Consider the following 23,530-nt stretch of genomic DNA (forward strand, 5'->3'; position numbering starts at 1 on the left):
GCCAGCTTCAAAAACAAAAACAACTTTTAAGGCTAAAAAAACGACGCATGAGCCACGTGCTTAGGCCCCTATGTCTAAAAAGCAGACGATCAAAATGGCTGAAGACTTAATTACCTTGATCAGGGGTTCACAGCCCCCTTCTGATAAGAGGCCTAGGCAAGACACTGATTATGATTCTTCAGATCAGGTTTCTATTTCTTCTGATTCCTCTTCTAATCAGGAATTTTCTATACCACCCTATGAGGATTCAGATGCAGAAGAATCCATACCATCTGCATCTCCTCCTGAAGGTTATTCTTTTGGAGAAACCTTGCACACTTTAAGGGAGCATTTTCATTGGGAGAGTCAGGATTTCTCAGAGTCAAAAAAAAAAGATTTCCTTCTTCCTCAACATAGGCGTTTGGCTATGCCTCCTGTATTAGACATTGTTGATGATGTGTTTTCGGAATCAAGCATCTCTCCTGATTCCCTTCCTCTGGCTCCTAGTAAGCCAGACAGATATTACAGGGTTCCTGACTCCCACAAATTTTTATTCAAAAATCCTGCTGCTGACCTTGAAACTATCTCACAGGGTCCCAAAGGTGTAAAGGCCTGTACAGCCAAGAATCCTACCCCCTCTGTTAGAGATTCCAGGGCACTGGATAGATGGGGAAAGAAGGTTTATACGTCTGCAACCTTGGCAATTAGGGCCTTAAATTGCCAGTTTCATATGCTTAAGTATCAACAGCATGTTATGGGATTATTGAAACAGAAAATTATGTTGATTTCTGAATGTGTGGAAAATAAAGAATTACAGGAATTATTGCATGCAGCAGAGCAGGTTGAAAAGCATACTTTGCAATGTGGTTTTGATTCCTTGGAGGCCTCTTGCAGAGCCGCAGTTACTGGATCTGTGATTAGAAGGCATGCCTGGCTCAAGGAGCAAAATCTGCCTGATCATGTTAAAACTAAATTGTTGGATGCACCTTTACAGCATGATACTCTGTTTGGTAATAAGGCAGAAGAGGTTTTAAAGAAAATGGAAGACAAAGCTAAAACTATGCAAACTGTAAAAGATTTCTTACAAGTGCAGCCACCCAGATTCAGTAGACACTGGCCTAAACAAAATTGGTCCTTTCCTGTGTCCAACAGAGCCTCACGAGGCAAATCCAGGTGCTCAGAAGGCTCTAGATACCAATCAAAGGGTTCTTACAGGTCAAAGCAATGGGGTGCCTCTACCTCCAAATCTGGAGGAAATAAAGCACAACCCTACAGTAAACATTCTCAATGACTTCCCTCTGTCATCACCAAGCACTTATCTTTTGGCAGCCCCCTTAGGGGCAAAATTAGCACTTCATGCTCAAAATTGGCAGTTAATAACCCAGGACAAGTGGGTATTAAACATAGTATTCCAGGGGTACAGATTTCATTTCCATACCTTGCCAATTCCAAACGGTTGGCCAGACCTGCCACAAAATCAATGGGCAGAGGCACAGAGGCAGGTTACATCCCTCATGGATATGGGGGCTATTCAACCAGTACCAGAACAGGAAATAGGGCAAAGGTTTTATTCAAGACTGTTCCTAGTACCCAGAAAAGACAATGCCTGGCACCTGATACTGGATTTATCGATTTTGAACACATTCTTGGACATCCCAAAATTCAAAATGCTGACTTTGCAACAGCTTCTGCCCATACTGGGGAAGAATGCTTGGTTAGTGACACTAGACTTAAAGGAGGCATACCTGCATATCCCAGTAAGGGAGTAGTGCAGAAGATACCTTCGCTTCAAGGTTGGTTTTATGCATTACAAATTCTCTGCACTGCCCTTTGGCTTATCTACTGTGCCCAGGGTCTTTACAAAATGCCTGGCACCAGTAATTGCATTTTGCAGACAAAGAAGCATACAAATCTATCCTTATTTGGACAACTGTCTCATTCAAGCAGAAAACAAGCACATTCTTCTTCAACATCTGGCATTTGTAAAAAGGCTTCTAATATGCCTAGGGTACACAATAAACAAAAAGAAATCACAACTGGTATCCTCTCAAAAAATTACATTCCTGGGTGCAAGCTTGAATACAACTGCCCAGATGGCTTATCTTATGCCAGACAAGCAAAGGCAACTGACTATTTACTTCAAACAGATGGCAACAAAAACCCAATTATCTGCAAGACAAATTCTGCAGGCTTTGGGGTTCATGGCATCCTGCATTCTATTAATTCCATATGCAAGACTACATATGAGGAAACTACAGTGGTATCTAAAAAGTTTATGGAGTCAACATTGTCACAGTCTGGAAACAATGATTCCTCTCATTTCCTGCCTACAACAGGAGTTTCTTTGGTGGGCAGAGACATGTCACCAGAACATGGGACGACCTTTCACTCTACCCCCCTGCCTCCCAAACACTAACTACAGATGCATCAGACTATGCTTGGGGAGCCCACCTGGCGGGGAGATGCATTCAGGGCATATGGAGCCCAAAACAAATGCATCTGCATATCAACCAGAAAGAGATGCTAGCTGTTCAGAATGCTCTGACAGCTTTCAAGGACTTACTTCATCCAGGACAACTATTGATAAAGATGGACAACACCACAGTTATGTGGTACATAAACAAGCAGGGGGGGTACACATTCCTACCCCCTTTGCAGACTAGCCATGGCTTTGTGGAACACAGCCCTGACTTACCAAGTACATCGTCAAGCTCAATTCCTGCCAGGAAAACAAAATATTCTGGCAGATGATCTAAGCAGAAATATTATGGATCCTCACAAGTAGAAACTGAGAAAGAGTTTAACATAGCGACACAGGTTTAAAAAAAGCAACGCAGATCTCCGTTGCTTTTTTTAAAGCTGTCTCGCAATGTTAAACTCCTTTAACATAGCGACACAGTGTGTAAAAAGCAACGGAGATCTTGCGATCTCCGTTGCTTTTTTTTTTAACCTGTCTCGCTATGTTAAATGAGTTTAACATAGCGAGACAGCTTTAAAATAAGCAACGGAGATCTCCGTTTATTTTAACTGTCTCGCTATGTTAAACCCATTTAACATAGCGAGACAGTAAAAGCAACAGAGATCTTGCGTTCTCCATTGCTTTTGCCCACAGCTCTGATGTACTGTGTAGGCATGCGCAGTACATCAGAACTGCCGCGGAACACCAGACAGCTGCGAAGGGCAGCAAAGAGGCATTATACAATGCCATTATTTAAGAAAAGTAATTATTTCTTTTCTTAAATAATGTCATTGTATAATAGCAATAACCCACTTCTGGGTGTGGGTAATGCTGGATTTACCCACGGTTGTAAACCATGCCAACCGTGGGTAAATCCAGCATTACCCACACCCAGGCGTGGGTTATTGCTATATGAAGCCACAGTGCTGACTGTTACAGCCATTTGTGAAAAGACTGGATGTATTCTCACACTGAAGTACAAAAATGAACCTGTTCTATGAACATCTCTGTATTTTTTTCCATCATTGCCAGAGGCTTGCAGACAGAAGCTATACTTTTATTCTGTTTAATCTTAACCACAGAATTGTATAATCTGTCATAGTCAAAATTCCAAACCCTCTCAACTGTCATGCATGCAATGATGTCTCTCAGACTGGATTACTATAATGCCTTATACTTTGGAATACTTAACACTGAGCTGGGTAATCTACAAATGGTGCAGAACTCTGCAGCAAGGCTACTGACTGACACTCACATTACTATCATATTAGACTTGTTCTGCATGGTCTTGATTGTCCTGAATCTGCTATTGTTGATTGTTTTTAAATTGGCCCTAGGCGTGCATACGTGTGTGCCTTCTGTGGAAGGTTGTGTGCCGGGCTGACAACTTGACACCATAAAACTCCACTGCCAATCATGTGCGGACAGGTGATCCGCTATGGCGACCCCTAACTGGGAAAGCCGAAAGAAGAAGAAGAAGAAGTGTTAGCATAGCTGTCCATTCACTACTTGGATTCCTGCTACCTGAATGAGCTTATTGAGTCCTACTGGTTTTGCTTTCATCCCCAGTGAGGCAGCTGGCAATTCCATGGGTGAATATGAAAACCTCTGTTTTCATTCATTCTGTTATTGGGCTTTCTATCTGTGAAATTCCCTACCTTGGTGGCTTCAGAGGTGCCCCTACTTGCTGGTTTCAGGCAGACACTAAAAACATATTTATTTAACTTGGCTTAAGATGAGTATAGCTGATGTCTTTATGATGTTACAGCTGCTATTGATTTATTATTGTAAATGTTTTATATTCTAATGGTATTTTAGTTCCAAAGCACCTTAATAAATCTAAACCTGAACTCACTGCCCTACTTATTTGCAGGGTACAGAAGTCAGCTGTGCTCTGTTGTGACTGACCAGAGCTTCTCATTTCAAAGAATTAGTGAAGGCAGATTGCCAGTAGATTTGTCAGTGTACTTAATTTCAGTTAAATTAATAAATACAATGTCAGTGATCAAAAATGAGAGTATTTACCATTATGTTTATGTAGCGCTGCAATATAACTCATTCCTCTTTTCCGAATAAAGATTTCTCCAACAACTGACTCAGAAAAAAATAGTTTCACTTATTTGTAGCCTTTTGTTGACCTGACAGTGTTATGAAGTAAAATTGAAGGTAACCAACTATAAAACATACAACATTTCTAATCATTAGCCTATGTCATACATGCTGAAACAAATTTCTTTTTAAAACAATGTGATATTTAAACAGAGAAAAAATTCTGGGACCTTCATGACGTGTGACAGGGAAACAGCTGTAAATGAAAAACAAGCATAAATCACATCAAGGTGATATTACAGGGGAAAAATAGCTATGGGATATGACTCCTTATTTTGGAAGGACAATTTTCCTTTAAGCTCCTTACTGGCATGTTATAAGAGTGATGATTTTCAGGAGGCTGTGTCAAGGCCTCCACAGAAGAAACAGCAGATGCCCCCACTTCAGAAGAGCAGCCACAGATATTCCATGGCTCAGGGATCTGTAAATGGTTTAATGTGCGGATGGTCTTTGGGTTCCTTTCCATGACAGACAGAGAAGGACCTCCACTTGAATGTCCTGTTGATGTTTTCGTACACCAGGTAAAACATTATACGAATGCATAAGTATACCCAGTTAATTTAAAAGAAACGTGGTGATCAGGTTTTTTTGTGTTGAAGTTGTACTATGATATGGTGATATAATCAAATGTGAAGAGAAATGGTATGTTGCAGTTAAATTGTAAAGAACTGCATTTGGGGAATCAGGACAGTGATGGTAGCTGGAAGAAAAATGGCAAGTGGTTGCTATCATGTTTTTAACAATACTGTCCCTGTTGGTAGCCAGTGTCTGCAAGATGATCTCATTCTCAGTGCTATATGTTCCACTTTCAAACGGCATAAAGCTGGTTGCTGTGTGAAGCCTATATCTTCCAACATAAGTGATTAGCCTCTAGTCTGCTATGTCATAAGATATGTCCTGCAAAACTGATTTTGGAAGGCATTCATGTTAGGTGGTGTGATACAGTGTTACTTGAAAGTTTATTTTGCATTTAACATATGTCATATTTGTTGTACTTATTTAGTGAATGGTGTTTCTTGTCTCTGCATCTGCAGGATTTTCAGATGGAATATTCTGTTGGAAAATTAATTTTTTCTGTTCTTACATCATCTCTCTCATTTTGATTAATAATATGTTTGAATTCCTTGGTGTATTTAAGAACATCACTGTACTTGGAGTAATGTGTACTGCGGTGGTGGTGCTGCGGTAGCGTTGTCGCCTCACAGTAAGATGCTGTCCGGTTCGATTCTCAGCTAGAGCGTCTTCTGCGTGGAGACATGCGTGAATGGGCGTACCTTCGTTGAAGGTTGTGCGTCAGGGCTGGTAACTCAGCACGTAAAAATCAACTACCAATCATTAGCGGACCGGAGTTCCACTGTGGTGACCCCTAACCGGGAAAAGCCGAAAGACACAACAACTGTACTTGGAGTAATGTAATGATCTAATCCACAGGAAAATAGACATGGGCTCATTAAAAAAAAAAGATTTTTGTGAAGAACTTGTTTGCCCTCCATCTGATCTGAGCCTGTTCTCTTTGTATCACATTTGTATTGTGGGCCATATGAATGTTGTTGAGCTGTGGCTAATCTTAGCAAGTACAAGAAAATCTACTGCTTAATTTAGCTATCTCGAATGTGCAGCAATATGTTGACTTAAATGGCCACAAAGTAGATTTTATTTTAATTATTTTGATAACCAGGCAGGTGGGCTGGACTAGAATGGTTCTTCTCAACAATAACAGAAAAATGCACACATTCTTTGAGATTAAAAAATCTTAACATGAACTCTGGTGTTCTTTCAACGAATGTAGTGCCATATATAAATTCATCTTGTCTGTGGTGTAATCTTAATGGGACTGATACATTGTATTTGTACATTGTACATTGTAATGCATCATTGTTTATGTCTTACATTAATGACTGAGTCTACTGCAGAACAAAATCACTACTTAATTTGTAAACATATTCAGCTATGATTATTTTATTTGTACTTCAGCTCAGTAAAATAGGTGTTATACTTTACGTGGCATCATTACTGCATAACATCATATTAAAATGCAGTTTCATTTTGTGTAACACTCCAACATGTTTGTAGTTTGTGTGTCAGAGGTGTTTCTTGTATGAATAATTGCATATTAAGGCAGTCATAGTTAGAACTGATGTGTAGATATCCAGAGCAGTGGTGGGATAAATAAGAACATGTTGTCTTACTGTGTACATGGCAGATGGAAGCGGCAGTGGTGCAGCGGTAGCTTTGTTGCCTCACAGCAAGAGGTTCTCCCTTTTGATTCTTGGCTGGAGCACCTTCTGTGTGGAGTCTGCATGTTCTCCCCATGGTCGAGTAGTGTTCAAAAGACATGCGTAAATGGGCATCCCTTCGTTGAAGGTTGGGCATCGAGCTGGCACCTCAGCACCGTAAAAATCTACTTCCAATCATTAGTGGACCGGAGTTCTGCTGTGGCGATCCCAAACTGGGAAAAGCCAAAAGAAGAACAACTGTATACATGGCAGAAGTACTTGTATTGTGCCAGTCTCATTTACAATGCTTGTGTAATTAACAGGTGACAGCCCCTTTTACCGGTTTAGTTTATACTATATCATCTTCATTTTTGTCATAAAAATATCATATATTCAGGCCAGACACAGTACAGCCTACATGTCACTGCTTAAACCTACATTAGTTTTTGCTTAAAAACTATTGCTCAGTAAGTGTAAGGTTCCTTATTCCTAGTGAATTCCAAAATATCATCCAAAAGAGCTTACCATGCAAGATGTACAACAGGTAAAATTGTTTACTGCAGTAATAAAACATTTGTACTTCACAGTTGAGGAAAAAAAGTGATATAGTATGCCAAGAGAACAAAGGGCATGAAGTACCTATTGTGACAACAGCTAATTTTTCAGTTCTTTATGTTACTGCACTAGATTTTTTTTTTTTTTAATTTAGGAGGAAGTACTTGAACATGGCTTTAAAAAAGGTAAAATATAATAGTGTGGAAATATATTCTGGATTTTTGATTTGGAATGCCTTGCTTCTGCATCGAGGGTGATGCCATGGAAGAGAGTGAGAGTGAAAAATAAGTAGAAGACATGGGGGTTCAGGGGTATCTTTAACAGAAAGCAAATATTTAAAAATGTAATGGTATCCAAGGCTTAGCAACTTATAAATCAAGAGAACATATCCTAAAGTTAGTGCTTCGTGCAAAGGACATCGGATTACTCTAGTGAAATACGTTAGTGCTGCATGCTGACAATATTGAAAATATTTAACATGAAATATTTATATACTGGTTTTGTAATGGCAGCTGAGGCTGTGGAAAAACACAGTGCCTACTGAAGGTTAACAGAAAGACTCCCCTCCCCCACATGTCAAGTGCTAGTCTTTCTTCTTTCATGAAAAGACTGTTAGTGTTATAGAAAGACTAAAGGTTCAAGGACTTTCACTTATATTTTGCTAATCTGGTCAATGTGATCGGGCAGGTGGTTTCAGTAATTTGATTGATGTGTGAAGATACCCTACCTTTCAGGTTTTGGGAGCAAGTTACGGTCAAGCACACTATCCCAAAATACATAGAATAATTTTCAGTATATTTACATTTTTCAAGCATTTTTGCAAGGTTTTTATGCTTGGGATTTTTTACTCTGTTCAACTTATTGAGATTCGTTTGCTGTTTTTGGATATTTATATTTTTAATGTTTTTGTTTTTAGCACTTAATCCTTCGATCCTGAGCTGAGCACCATGAAACAGAGATGTTTGGCTAAATGATCAGCCCAGAAAATGGCCAAGTGATTTGTGTGTAAGATTGGGTGAAAGTGACCATTACAAATGTATGGTGACTGTTAAATGGGGAAAAGGAGTGGTTCTGGAACCCCGCAGTGGAAGGACGGGGGATGTAAAAGTACTGAGTCTAAGGTTTCTGTCATTTAAGTAGGTGGTAAATGAATCTCGTACCTTAGTACTGGGGGTCAAATCTCTTCAGGTTCAGAGTGAGGATGTGGTAACTACAAGTAAGACTGCAGTTTACGTTCTTCTCTTCATTCCTTTGTATGTGGAACTTGTTACTAAGAGCAATGCATTAGTAGCTGTACTTTCAATATTCTTACCATAATTCTTCTTGTCGTGTAGAGAGCCATATGCAGCGAGAGTTTTTTTTTATCATTTGAGAAGACAGTGTATATTCAAGAAGATATTAAATGAAAAGAAACAGCTAAATGATTCAGTGGTTTCCATATTTCTGAGTAGTCCTTTTTGATACTAGAAAGGTTGTTGCTGTTTTCGATAAAACCGAGAACAGTCTTTTTGGAAAGATTAGTGGTATGTCTGAAAGATATAACACAGTACTTGTTACATGACTTCTGAGTTTGGGCTGGAGTCCATTCAAATACAACCAACTGTGATTTTTCATTTCTTTTATGGGTCATTAGTGCATTTATGTTTACATATGTACTGGAACATCATTGTTTCAGTTTACATGACAAAATATGACTCACATACATAACAGTGTGCTCACCCTACGTACTATGCACTCACTCCAATGGTATGATAAGTGTACTTTAATGTTTGTCTTTTTCATAATGTAGTATGAAACAAGTGGTTCTATTCCAAGATTGTTTGTCTTTAGGTATTCAGAACAAACTAGTGAATAAGAGTTTTTTTATTTGTTTTATTCTTTTGTTAACCTGGTAAGTAGGACAATCCAAATTGGATCTTTTTCAAGAAAGAGCCAAGGAAAATATAAAAGAGCAGATCACGAGTAATGCTGAACAAAATACTCTGAAGAATGCAGTCATTCTACACATGCAGATGGTATATCAAGGGCTGCTTTAATGCTGGGTTTATCTCACATGTACTGATAGGTGGTCATTGGGAAGGCAGTCATGCTAGAATGTATTTACATTTTGCTTTACTTGTTATGAATAATTTTAGTAGTACAATGAGAGAAGTCAGTTATTATAATTTGTTAAACCATAGTGGGACTGGCTGTAGAGAAGGCCCTGCTACTGCATGAGTCTGAGAGCATTATAATAAAAAAAAGTTCTTACTGGGTTGAAGCGTATGAGCTAGAATGAGGGAGGTGGTGTTCTAGGTCAGTATGTTGAAGATCAAAGAACCGGAAGTAGATACAGTAAAGAAGAACAGAAAGGCAATTAGTTCTTAATAATTTGCTGTACAGTGTTGATTTTAGAGGGGGACCAAGTAGATTTAATGACACAGCGACGGTTATTCCACTCCACAAAGGGTGATCCACCATGGACCCCAGGAACTACTGCCCCATTAGCCTGACGAGCCTGGTCTGCAAGGCCATGGAACGTATCATCATGGAACTTATAAACAAAGACAATGGTAATCTCCAAACGCTGGACCCCACCCAGTTCCGGTTTGTAAAAGGCAGATCATGTCTCCTAAACCTGATAGACTTCTTTGAAGCAGTCACCAAAGCGGTAGATGAGGGTAAGGTGGTTCACACAGCCTATCTAGATCTCTCCAAGGCTTTCAACACCATCCCCCATTCTGGAATCATAGATTGTTGTTGTGTCTTTCGGCTTTTCCCAGTTAATGGTCGCCACAGCAGAACTCCGGTCCGCTAATGATTGGCAGTAGATTTTTACGTGCCGAGTTGCCGGCCCTGACACACAACCTTCAGCAAAGATATGCCAATTCACACATGTCTCCACACAGAAGATGCTCTAGCAGAGAATCGAACAGGACAACATCTTACTGTGAGGCGACAACACTACCGCAGCACCGCCATTGCAGTATATTCTGGAATCATAGATAAACTCACTAAACTAGGTATAAATCCCTATATTAAAAGATAGGTTGCCAACTGGCTAACTGACAGAACCCACACTATGAAAGTAGCAGACTCCAAATCTGACTTCAGACCAGTGACAAGTGGTGTACCACAGGGTTCAGTCCTGGGTCCTCTCCTGTTTGGTATTTACTTCTCTGAAGTACAGGCTAACACAGAAGGTCTTTGGCTAACGAAGTTCGTAGATGACTGCAAACTAGGAGCCATAATCGAAACTCCTAACAATGTGGACATCCTACAAAAGGGCCTCACTGAAACAGATGCCTGGTGTCAAAACCTTGGCCTCAAGCTCAATGCCAAAAAGTGCATTGTCATCCCTTTTGGTAAAAACTCTGTACCCATGGACTACCACATAGGCGGTAGTCTACTTAACACCAAAAGTGTGATAAGAGACCTTGGGACACAGGTGGACAGTACTCTCTCGTCTTTGATAATAAAGGCTGCAGAACTACCTCACAAAGAGGATTAGTAGCCTCAAACAGATGCCCTATGCAGACCGTTTCAAAAAACACCAGCTTTACTCCGTTGCATATCGCCTACTCAGAGGCGATCTCTGCCTATCATACAAAGCTATGTCAAACACAAAGCTGTTGGACATGCTCCACTTAAAGAAATCCCAATCCCTCTGAGCTACACGCTCTAGGGACCTAAACCTTGTCACCACAATCAACAGAACATGCTGGAGGGATAGATTCCTGTCCCAGAGACTTCCCGTACTCTGGAACAAACTACCTATCTATATCAAACAATGCTCCTCATTAGCATGCTTCAAGAAAAATCTTGATGATTGGATGGGAAATAGGAAATTCACCCCGGGGATCACTTCTGTGGCTTTGCTCGACAGGGGCACAGCTAAATAATTTTCTTGGGTGGCGAAAGCCAACATAACTTTTTGGCTAGGCTTATAGGGCCCCTAGGGCCAATAGCCTAGTACCTACCTATGAACCTATGAATGCTGACTGACTGGCTGTTATGTCTGAGGTGCCTTCTAGGTAAAGTCTCTTACCAGTAAGGGCCTATTTCATTAGGAAGGCAGTTAGTTTTTTTCTGAGTACCTCTTACACATGTTCCTGTTTAATCTTTTATATGTAACAGAGTCAAGCATGTTGTGTTCCTCTCTGAGATAGCAGGCACACTAAGTATGCCCATCATTGGGTACTGTTGCACTGCTACAGGCGCAGAGCTTAAACAGTGGATTCAGCATGACAGTTAAGGGGGGGGGGGGCAAGTCCATGGACCCACATGCTGAAGGAAGGGAGTAAGAGAGAGAGCCCTAAGATTGCAAATTTCAGCACTTGGCAGAAAACAGGAAAAGAAAAGGGGATTACCTGACTCATGTACATTGTAGTCTAATACTCTCAGAACATATAAAAAAGGTAACATTTATCAACAAACATAAACCTATAGACATGCTAAAATCACACTGATGAACACTCTTCCATGAATGATTAGTAACTTGGCAATGAAGATCTAATGTCTTGTTAGATGAGGAGCTTGACTGGTGGCAGGGAGAGAGTAGGCAGCATAAAAAGCTCTGAGTACTGAGTGGATAAAGTGCCAGTGGCATATAGTACTGCCTGTAACTAAAGGTGGACCACTTATTATCAGAATTTTGATTCTGGATTACCTGCCTGGATGTAAAAAAGGGACTCACCAAACAAAGCTGCCTTAGTCCAGAGAGGAGAGGGCACACAGATGACACAATCAATACACCTAGCCAGAAAGGGCACAGGTGAAGGGTACTAGTAGCATCAGGCACCAAACTATTGATTAATCTGAAGGGTTAGTTAGGAAAGAGGACTGCTACATCAAAAACAACAAGCATTTTTCCAACAAGGACTCCCATATAGATGGCTTTATATGTTCCACAGGATTCTCCAAAATTGAATTTGATGAAACAGTATGTGACAGATCTTTTTGGCATTAAAACTCTTTAAGTTGGAGAGAACACCCCTAACCCCTGACAGAAAGGAGAAAACCTTGCAGTCCCCATCTAAATATAATATACCCCAAGAATATAGCTCTTTGGTATAAGTTGTATCTACCTAGGGGCTTCTTCAATGTTTGAACATTCTGGCAAAACAGATTCTGAAAATCCAAGTTAATTGATTCTTATCTTAAGACATTATTCCTGTCCACAGCTTTACATGAGGGGATACCACATTGAAGCAGTCACTATAGTTTTATGATGTGAACCAGGTCTAAATGTCAAGTGATCCTTATCTGTGTTTGCTTCCACCTTTTTATGTAGCTATTGGATCATAGTTTGTAAATTATAAAAAGGCTGTGAAACATTTGAATCTCTAACAGAAACTTGAGACTTAGCAACATAGCACTGCAGTCCCCATTAAAGCAAATTCCAGAAATCACTGTTACAAATTATCAAGAGTTTTACAAGGGGTAAAACTGCACCCAAAACATTATGGACTGCTAACCATGCCCCTGCTACCTATATTCTAACTCTGAGATCACCGTAATCCCATAACCCAGAGTAGGAGAAATACTCCAGTTATACTTTTGTCTCAGAATTAGTGTATACAGTTATGTTTTCTGTTATTGGATTGTAGTTACGATCGTCAGACTTTCAGTGGGTATCCAAAATAATCCCCGCACTTTAGGAAATGGTTGCATGGTAAATAAAGAACAAATCCACTCCACTACTAGTTACAAATGTTATCTATGCAAAGGAACACAACCTCTAGTCTTGCCGTTTTTTGCTTCTTTTTCTCCTAACTACTTGCCTAACTGCCACATCCTACTTAACACTGCTATTACTCTCACATTCACAAACAAACACTCAATCTAAAAATATCTGACAGCACAACAGTAAACCCCAGATAGTCTGATCTTACACCATTGCCCTGTTAATTCTAAAATGTCTACCAAGAAAATAAATACATAAAATGAAACAAATCAGACATAGCCAAACTTCAGATTTCTTCTAAAATGTGAGGACATTTGCCCTAATATAGTACCTACCAATACACAATACTGTCTTTAGCCATTCTAATCAGTAGCATAGCTAGGGCAGGGCTAGAGTGGCAACTGTCCCAGGCACAAAGTGCTGGGGGGAGGGGAACGATCAGCCAAACCAGATGTCGTTATTGTAATACCGGCTTTTAAAAAGTGGTATTGCATTTGCAGGTAAACCTGTAGCACTCTGTGTGTGGTCTAAGTGTAGCAAACTACTTGAGACATTGTACATTTGAAGCAAGTATTTTGCTACAATTTAAATTAAAGAAGATTTTTTTTAATTAAAACATGAGTGCCATAGCACTCTGTGCAAACAGGGTATAGACTATAGTAACTGTTGCTACAGTTTAAATTAAAGAAGGCAGGGTATAAACTGTAGCAACTATTTGATACATTTGTAGCAAGCTATTTGCTACAGTTTAAAAGTTTAAAAGAAGATTTTTTTAAATAAAATGTGGAAAAGTAGAGTTGGGGGCAGAGCACAGAAATGGGACCCGAATGGTTGGGGCAGGAGACATTGTTTATAATGATTGTACTGGTAAAAGGGCTGTGGTGTACTCATTATATAACCAAAAGCTTTTAACCTTGCCGCACACCCTTTTTAAATATCAAACATTAATAGAGTAAAAGTCCTAGTCTCTACATTTAAAATTAATTCACAAAAATCAGTACGTATAGCAGTATCACATATACTTTTTAGTATAGACAGATCACTTTCTGAAAATATATTATCCTGTATAACTACAAACATATTACTTGAAACAGTAATTCTAGGTGACCATAAAACTGATTGGCCCTAGTGTGCCCACATAACTATGCACCCTACTATCAGTCTATATGGATTAATCAGGAATACAACCAAATTCAATAAAGAAACTTTCTTGTCTATCCTTAAGTATAGCAACTGGGAACCATTAAAAACTTTGTTTTATATGACACAGTAATTCGTGTCAACCTCAACACAGAATTAATTCCTGCACCAATGCCTAACATAGCTAAAGTATAGAAAAACTGGTGTTTAGAAGAAAAAAAAATCTGCAAAATATTGGTCCAATTAGGCCAGTCATTGATTATAATGTCCCCTTTGGCATGTATCTGTCTTGACACATGCAACATCTGGAACACCCACAGAGATAACTTACTAAAAGGATATAAGGCCTAAACAATATGACCTACATGGACCGACTTAAGGCCTGTCACTATACTCAGTATCCCTCAGACTGCTAAGAGGTGACTTGCGTCTGGCATAGAAGTCATCCTTTAATTCGGTACTGATGGATTTACTGCACTTCAGCAAGTCAAACGGCATCAGAAATACTCAGTCTAGGAATCTAAACCTCTTCTGCAATGTCAGTAAAACTATTTGGAGGGACAGATATGTCTCGCAGAGGATATCACTGCTCTGGAACAAACTCCCAACCACATAAAACAAAGTTCATCCCTGCCCATATTCAAGCATAACTTGTATCTATGGATGGGAAACTGAAATTTTACCCCAGGACTGCCCATATTCTACTAATGTACAGAGGCAGCTCCTAAATGCTTTATCCCATGCATAGTTCCCCCTCAGATTATCTATGGTATGATCCCAATTTTTCTCATTGGGGTGATATACAGTTATTGAACATGGGATGTGTATGGCCAATCTCTAACCAAATGGGATAGGTTATTTCAAGCACAAAAAGGGAAATTTCCTAGGCCTAAAATGGCCTTCTAGGACAGCTAGCTTAGTACTTACCTGTGAACTTACTAAACCTAACTAAGAATACCATCTTAAAGGTACCGGCAAACCACAGTAAAACTCCAAAACAGTTTTGGTCAACAGAGAAAGTTATACAACCTGGGAAAAATCACAACCCTGGTATTTCATAGATGAAACAAACAATAGGTTAACTAGCAGATTTAACTGATACTGCATAAGTATTGCCAACTCCCTTACTATATCTAATGCACCCAACTCATCAATAAGTGACTTCAACACTGACTGTACTACTACTTTGTCACATACCACCATGATAAAAAAACATAAACCCAGTTCTGTTGGAGATGAAAACTACTAGTAGAATGTCTCAAAATAGCTGCAGAAGCCATTGCATATCCAATATCTATACTTACAAACTGGCTTTCCCAAGAAGGTATCATTCCCAGACTCTGGTAACAGTCCTGTTATCCCTTATATAAATAGGATCATAGGTGTTTACTAGGCTGACAACCACAAGGCCCTTTTTAATCCTAGCCATACATCTTAAATCTTTGACAAGTTCTGATATCCTTGAGAAGTGCAAGCAGGGCTTGGGAGAGGAAAAATTTACAAGCAGGAGCCTGGGAGATGAACCATTTACAGGTTGCCTCTCTCCATTAGAGATATAGGTGCCAAACCAGGGATGAATTTCCTGTTGCCCATCCAATTGTCCAAGTTTATTTGAGTTAGATTAGGGACGAACTTTGCTCACATGGATGGTGAGCCTGTTCCAGAGACGGGATAGTCTCTGGTATACATACCTGTTTCTCCAGCAGGTCCTATTTATGTCACAGGCAGGGTTTAAGTCTTTAGAGTGGGTAATTATGGTGCTGTTTGTTTTGTGGATATGCAGGAGGTCCATCAGAGTGCAGTCTGACAATGCACTGTATGCCAGGCATAGAACTCTCCTCAAAAGTCTGTAGGAGACAGAATACAGGGATAATGCCTTGAGGCGGTCTGTGTAGGACATTTTATTTACACCCTGTATATTTTTAGTGAGGAACCATTGTGGACGTTACAATTATTGGATATGCCTGGTTAGGTACATATCAAAGGAGACATTGTATTCAATGATAGCTCTGATGAATGCTGAATACAGTGGAACAATGGCTTCCTTGGACCTAGATGCCATACCTTTGTTTACACATTGTGCAATATAGAATGATTTCTTCACTACTGTAGACATGTAATGGTCAAAGGCTAGATTACTGTCTATGTGTGTTCCTAAGTCCCTGACTACTGGGTCAACTCTAAGGGGTGTGTTGTCAATATGTTAGTTATCAGGGTGGATAACTTCCCAAAGGATACTGCTATGCATTCCTTAGCATTTAGTTTTAGTCCATGACTCTGACATCATTTGCTTGTCTTTGTCAGCCCTTCCTGGAGAACATTTGTGTCAGTGTGGGATTCAATGACAGCTCCTGATTTGCAGTCATCTGCAAATTTAGTCGGCCAGAGACCACTGACATTGACCTTGACATCTGAGAAGTAAATGCCAAAAAGGAGTGGTCCAAAGACTGATCCCTGAGGGATTTCACTTGTGACTTGCCTCTTTATAAAGATGGACTCCCCAATTCTAACTTCTTGTGTCTGTTCTGTAAGCCAGTTGGCTATCCACCAGGTGACATTTCTACCCAACATCTTGAGTTTGTCAGTAATGCCTGAATTGGGTATTGTGTCAAATGTCTTGGCCAGGTCAAGGTAGACAGTGTGAACCATTTTTCCCTCGTCCATTGCTTTGGTGACCTTCTCAAAGAAGTCCACCAGATTGCATAGGCATGTCCTGCCCTTAACAAAGCCAAACTGGGTTGGGTCCAGTGGCTGGAGGTTTACTATATCATTATTGATCATTTCCATGATAATTCTTCCCCTGGCTTTGCATATAAGACAAGTGAGACTTATGGGTCTCTAGTTTCCAGGGTCTGTAGATGGCCCACCTTTATGGGGAGGGATGACTGTTGCTGTTCTCCATTCGTGAAACACAAAGCCTGTTTGGAGGCTGCAGTTAAATACCAATTCCAGAGGGCCTGATAGGTTATGTTTCATGCTATTTAGAAGGCATCCTGGGATATTGCCTGGGCCCATTGATGCAGTGATCTTAGCCTTAGAGACAGAGCATTAAGGACCTGTTCCCAAGTGAGAGCAGGGGGAGTTATACTTGATGGTATTTCCTGAGGGAAAGTTGAGGGGGAGAGAGGGGTAAAGTTGGAGCTGAATTTATCAGCAAGCAGGTTTGCTATATCTTCTGGCTCAGTGTAAGTGGCTCTATTTACAGTGAGTTCTGCACACAATTATGTATTGCCCTTGAGGTTACAGACATAGCTGAAGAATGCCTTGTGGTTGTCCTTGGCCTGGGAGGACAAATCTTCCTCAAATTTGGCTTTGGTAGACTTTATTTGTCCTCTGAGTTGTTTGTTTAGTTTTATGAGAGTGCTTTTATCCTGCTGGGTGCTGCACCTCCTAATTTCTGCCATAATTTTCTTCCTCCTGTTGTACAGCCTATTGATTTTGTGATTCCACCAGGATGGCTTGTTTTTTGAGTTAGATCTGTACTTCTTCCTAATGGGTACAGCTGCCTCTATGCAGCTATTGACATGCTTGTATAGGGTTTCTGTGAACAGTTCTGCATAGGCAGCCATGTTCTTAGGGTTTATAGGGGCTTGAAATTTTGCCAAGTTATCATTTAATAGCAGGAAGTTAGCCTTAGAGTAGTTCCTGAATTTACCAGGTTTAGCTGGGGTCCTGGTTTTATTTTTACTTCAAAGGAGACTATTTTGTGGTCTGACCTTACAAGGGAAGACATTACAGTAGAGGGTGTGCAGCACTCTCCCATATTAGTTAAGACCAGAACCAGTATGGTTGCGTCTCTGGTTGGTGTATTTACAATCTGGTCCAGGGAGTTTGTGTTTACAAAATCCAGGAATCTCTGTGTCTGTATGGTTGGCGTCATGTAGGATTCCCAGTTAATAGTGGGGTAATTAAAGTCATCCATGAGTATGGTATTAGATTGGATGGTGAGTGTTTCCATTAAGTTTAAATACATGTTATGGGTTTCTTGGGTCACAGAGGGGGACCTATAGCTTGCAAGGAAGTGGTATTGGATTTTACGTATGGTAATCTGAACATGGAACAGTTCAATTGTTTTGTCCTGTTTGACCACACTTGAGGTATATTTATTTTTGATGTAAATTAAGACACCTCCACTTTTAGTCCCTGTCTGTGTAGTAGATGGTCTAAATGTGTGGAAAGCATTAAAACCTTGCATTGTCGGTGTGCTGTCTGTGGCTTTAAACCATGTCTCAGTGACCGTAAAGATGTTAGCATTCTGTAGAGTGAAGAGAGCTTCTACAGAGTGGAGTTCTTTGTTTAGACTCTTGTCAGTGAGCAGTAATACATTTATAGTTTCTTGGTTTTGATTTGCTATGTCAGAAGTACTTTCAGTTTGGTATTGCCTAAAAAAGGAACTATGGAAAACAATGTTTTAGCTAATATTCGAAAGCCTAGAAGGAAGAGATGCAGACCATCCCTGCCAAAGCAGCATGGTCTGTTGACCATCTCCTTCCATGCTGACAAATATTGCAACCCCTTAGAATGACACCAGAAACTAAGCCGATTATTAAAGTCAGTCATCTTTTGTTTATATTGTGGCATCATCCTTGGAGAAGGTAAAATGCTGCTCAGTGCTCGGCTCATACCAGCCTTGGACACATATTCCAAGAGTGCCATGACACCTCTCTTCATATAGTCTAGGGAGGTATGTCTCAGGTCATTTACACCCACATGGGCTATGACTGAGTCATTCTGGTACTTGTGGTCCAATGACCTGAGTGCATGTGTAATGTGGCAGATCTTAGCCCCTGATAAGCAACTGATCATGACTTTCTCCTTACTCAGCGTGGTGAGAGGGACATCAGTGTATCTCATGATGGAGGTCTTCAATGACCAAAATCTTGGATTGTGTGGTGGCTTGCCTTATGGGCTTGGAAGTAGAGGGTCCATGAGATGTGGCTGTATGTGTTGATGTTGGTGTTGTTTTGAATGAATGCATGGCTGCTGAGGGTATTGGTTATGTGTACTTTGTCCAGGAGACCTTTGGGGTTTAGGAAGGTTGCATTTAAGTGCTGAACCATATGTGGGTCTATATGTCTACTTTGAATTGTGTGTGATGGGTGCAGAGTGTGTATTACTGACAACCTTATTGACATTAGGAGTACTTTTATGTGAGAGCTTTGTCTGCAGTGACATTGTGTAAATACATTTCTTACATACCATATCAGTTTGTTTGAGAATTATCTTGTTGTCAGTAAACATGAGGGAATTTCTACATTGCCACAGGATGCCCATATCTACCAAGCTGGTAAAGAAGATAGTGGGAAAGTTCATATCCATGGCAACAGACCCTTTTTTATTGATTAGACAGTCGGAGTGAGAATACAAAGCAATGTCAGGAGTATCTGGTTTGAAACTCTGGGGACAGTGTTTGTCACTGCAAACTTGTTGACCTGTGTGCAACTAGGTATGGCTGAAATTTCATTCATGCTTTTACAGGAAGAATGTCACCCAAGGTGTCTGTGTCTATACAGGGCACTGCCAAACACTTGAAGGGAAACTAATGAGTAGACCCTGAGAATTAAAAGAGGAGGTATTTAGGCAGATATTCTGAAGTTAGAAACAAATTAAGCAATACATACTGAAAACAAAGAATTAGCTTGTCAAGAATGATGAAAAGAGGGGAGTCGTGTGAATGGCTACTGCCTGGCTATTACTGGTACTGGTCTCACCACAGCTTCACTCTGCTGGGATACAATGCTCCTTTGCTTCTTCTCTCACCGGAAACAAAACATTAACACCAGTCCCAAGATGAGAAGCAGGACACAATCTGTTTAGTGGTCCACAGTTTTGTCTCAGATGATGCAAGGGTCTGTAGGCTTGTAGTAGCCTTTTCCTGGTAGATGCATTGAATAGCAACCAGACCAATCAGGAATGTCAAGCACAGACACTCACTGCCCAACCAGAAAGAGTTAGGGATCAATGCACTTTGCTCCTTCTCTCACGAGGAGCAGAATGTAAGCACAAATTCCAAGCTGTCACATAGGAACCAGTTTTAGGCTTTCCAGTGATCAGCAGTCTCCAGGAAATAATGTGTCTGTGTGCCTTCTCTCACCAGGAGAAAACAGAAGCACTAATCCCAAGATGACTACTGAGAGGCAGAATGTGGGCTCTCCATAATTGGTGGTCATGCAATAGATGTTGCAGATTTTAAAGGTAAGATGAAAAAAATTGGTTAATATCCTAAACACTGGTGTGCACTAAGCAATTAGATATGAAAGAGGGTTAACTTAAGCTTTAGCTGTCTAAGTGGAGAGCTACTAATTTTAAAAGAGCAAGATAGAGTGACAGGGTGTGGGCTCTTTGTATTCTGGTTCTGTGGAATACAGTGGGATGGCCAATAAATATAAATAGTTGAAGGGGAGTGATTTCACAAAATGATAATTGTGTGCTTACTCACAACAGCCGATGAAAGGGGGGAGAGGGAAGGGGATATGTGGTCCAATTAGCATAAGGGGCAAGTTGCTAAAAAGACAGTTGTGTTGAGGAACACAACAGCGCCAGAGTGGAAGGGTGAGGAAAAAATTTGTATGACTCACAAGACACACAGTTGTGGTCTCTTTCCTAATTTCAATTTGCAGTTAAAAGCAGAATACAAGTAAATCTCAATGAGCCAGATTTAATAAAACCTACACTAAGTGTACACGATATGCATTCAAGAAAATTCTCATCATATTTGTTGTGCTTTCTTGTCACTCAGAAAGATTGCTCTGTGTACATGTAGTCTACACTTTGTGGTAACCTTTAGAAATCTCTGTCAGTATTTAAAGCTGCAAAAATATCAGTAGGAAAACTAAAATTGGGAGGAATAAGGTATGAGTTATGTCTGTGTTGTTTGTTCACTCAGAACAGTGTACACTTATTGTAGGTGTTATTAAATCCTGGGGAGTGTAAAGAAGGCAAATCACAGTATACAAAATATAAGAAAGCAAAAGTAAACTAACCTTTTCCTTCACAGCAAGTTGTGGCAGAGTCTAGGTGAGCTTTTTCAGTAAAGCTCAAAGCTCACAAGTTCACTGTTAAGTTCTATGCAAATTGTTCTTGTACACCATTTAAGCCCATCCAATTCCCCTTCTAAATTGAGAATCAAACCCTGTACCTTTTGTCTGTGAAGTGAACACCTTAGCCATTATGCCAACCTCCAATCTAAAGGTGGCAAATCACTTGAACTAGCAAACGACATTTTTATAAACATCCTGTCCCTCGTATAAAATACTTAAAAAATGTGTTCACACACAGTTGATCAACTACATAACAGATAACAAATTACTTTCCATGACACAGTATAGATTTTAGGCCAGTCCATAGCACAGAAACAGTATTACTAACTTCTGTAAACTAGATCTGTGACAGGCAAAGTCAAGGTGAAATGATTGCATCCCTATTTTCAGAGCTATCCAAAGCATTTGATGCAGTAAATGCAAAACTACTGTGAATAATAGTAGACCATCGATTAAGATTTGATCAGCACATCTAATGTGCAATTTAAAAAACTAACCATAAACTAGGTGTTCATTGTATCTCACTGTTGCAATAATAACTGTTTCGGATTTCCTGCTGTGGAAGCCCTTGGACAACCCAGTTACCAGAGACCCCCCTCCATGCTTGGTACACCCTCCCTTTTGATTTTTGGACGTCTTACCCAGAGACTCCCCAGACTCTGGAATAGATTGCCCATACATGTCAAGCAGAGTGCCTCTTTGGCCCTCTTCAAAAGGAACCTTGACGATTGGATGGGAGAAAGGAAATTCACCCCGGGGATCACATCAGTCGCCCTGCTAGACAGGGGTCCAGGGAAGTAAATAGTGTGGGAAGAAATAGCCAGGGAATTGTTATGGCTAGGCTTGTGTAGACCCTAGGGCTGATAGCCTAGCGCCAACCTATGAACCTATAAACCTGAGTATAAGGGTCAATAGATGGCACCATTTTCCTCAATTCTTTCTTGCCGTCAGCACTCGATACATTTCTGTTGACTTGTCAGTATGTCTGAAGCCAGAGTTTAGAAGTTACTCACTGGGAAATTGTTTTTCTTATCATTATCTACTGTATTGTTCGATGTCAATTGTCAAGACAAATACTTGCTTACAGTGCGGGAAACAAATGATTCTCTGAGAGTTTTTTTTACATGCTATGTCTTTTTTTTGCCTGGGCCAAGAGCACAATGTGCACAACTGTCCCCAGTGTTCCTGTTTTAATTCCAGGATAACCAAGCATAAAGCAGAATCACTAGAGAACTATTTAGAGAAAGAAAGGAAACATCAGGAGCCCAATCATATTATGGCATCCACTAGTCAAGCTGCATTCCAGTTTCTTCTTTGTAAGAAGAAGAAGCATCCAAAGTAGGTTATGGCTACAGATGATACCCAATCATTGTTGGTCAGTCCACTCAGGCTCATGATTGTTGTATTAGAAGAGACACTTTTGCAGTCCCCTCCACTGATGGAGCATGTGACAAAGGCCTCTATGCCATCGGTCTCCTCAACTTCTACATGGGCCAAAGTACTTGGGTCATCAGATAGGTCTTGGATCACTGTACAGGTAGTGGCTACCAACTCCTCTTCCAAGACTGCTGAGGGGGAGGGCAGAAACTGCAATTTGAGACTGGAAGCTTCAGTCGACTGGGTGCAGCCCAAGGCCAAGGCCACCCACCTGGACTGATTACATCCTATGCCACACCCAAAGTCAGACAGAAGGCCAAACCAAAGAAAACTGTATCAAGCTTGCCTCAGCCTAGGCCTTCTGGTTCTCAGTATCACCAGGCCTACCCAAGGGACCGTGTCAGGCTGGCTGAGGATCCCATGGGTATTGTGAGATCCAGACAGTTTAGCTGTAGCAGGACCTCCCACTACAGAATCTTCTCCTGTCGAAAGAAAGAAAGATTCCCCCCAGGAGTCCAGTGATTTTTATGACTCTGATGAGGATGAATTGGCATGCATAGACCAAATTTTCTCTGGTTCATATGCTGATTCAGACTAAGATGAAAATATTCTGTCAGCCTCACCACCTGAAAATTTCATTTTTGGGAAACACCCCATGACATGAGGGAGTTCTTAAACTGGAAAGCTCTGGATTATTCCCAATCTAAGAAAAGGGTTAGAGAATTTCTTAGGTTTCCTGAGCACACACCTCTGGCCATTACCCCAATCTTAGAGGATGTGGACAATGTTGTTTTGACTCTTCCCTGTAGCCTGACTCCCAACCATCTGCTCCTAGAAAAACAGACATTTCTATAGAGTTCAGGACTCTCACAAACACCTTTTTAAGGACTTAGTGGCAGACCCTGAAGTGGTGTCTTCAGGTCCCAAGTGAACATAAGGTAGCACCTCTAGAACCCTTTGCCTACTGAAAAAGAGGGTAGGACCGTGGATA

The 23,530-nt window shown here is 40.5% G+C and overlaps 1 protein-coding gene across 1 annotated transcript in view; it reads left to right on the forward strand.

The window, feature by feature from the left end:
• The window catches only part of LIN28A (lin-28 homolog A), a 414,829-nt gene that overhangs the window by 58,258 nt on the left and 333,041 nt on the right, over positions 1-23,530 (forward strand). The window contains exon 3 of the mRNA XM_044089592.1: positions 4,879-5,067. Within this exon, the coding sequence (XP_043945527.1) occupies positions 4,879-5,067 (189 nt within the window). The remainder of the gene's footprint in view (positions 1-4,878; positions 5,068-23,530) is intronic.

The sequence above is a fragment of the Protopterus annectens genome, chromosome 1.part1, assembly GCF_019279795.1.
Source record: "Protopterus annectens isolate FY-2018-M chromosome 1.part1, PAN1.0, whole genome shotgun sequence".
NCBI lineage: Eukaryota > Metazoa > Chordata > Ceratodontiformes > Protopteridae > Protopterus > Protopterus annectens.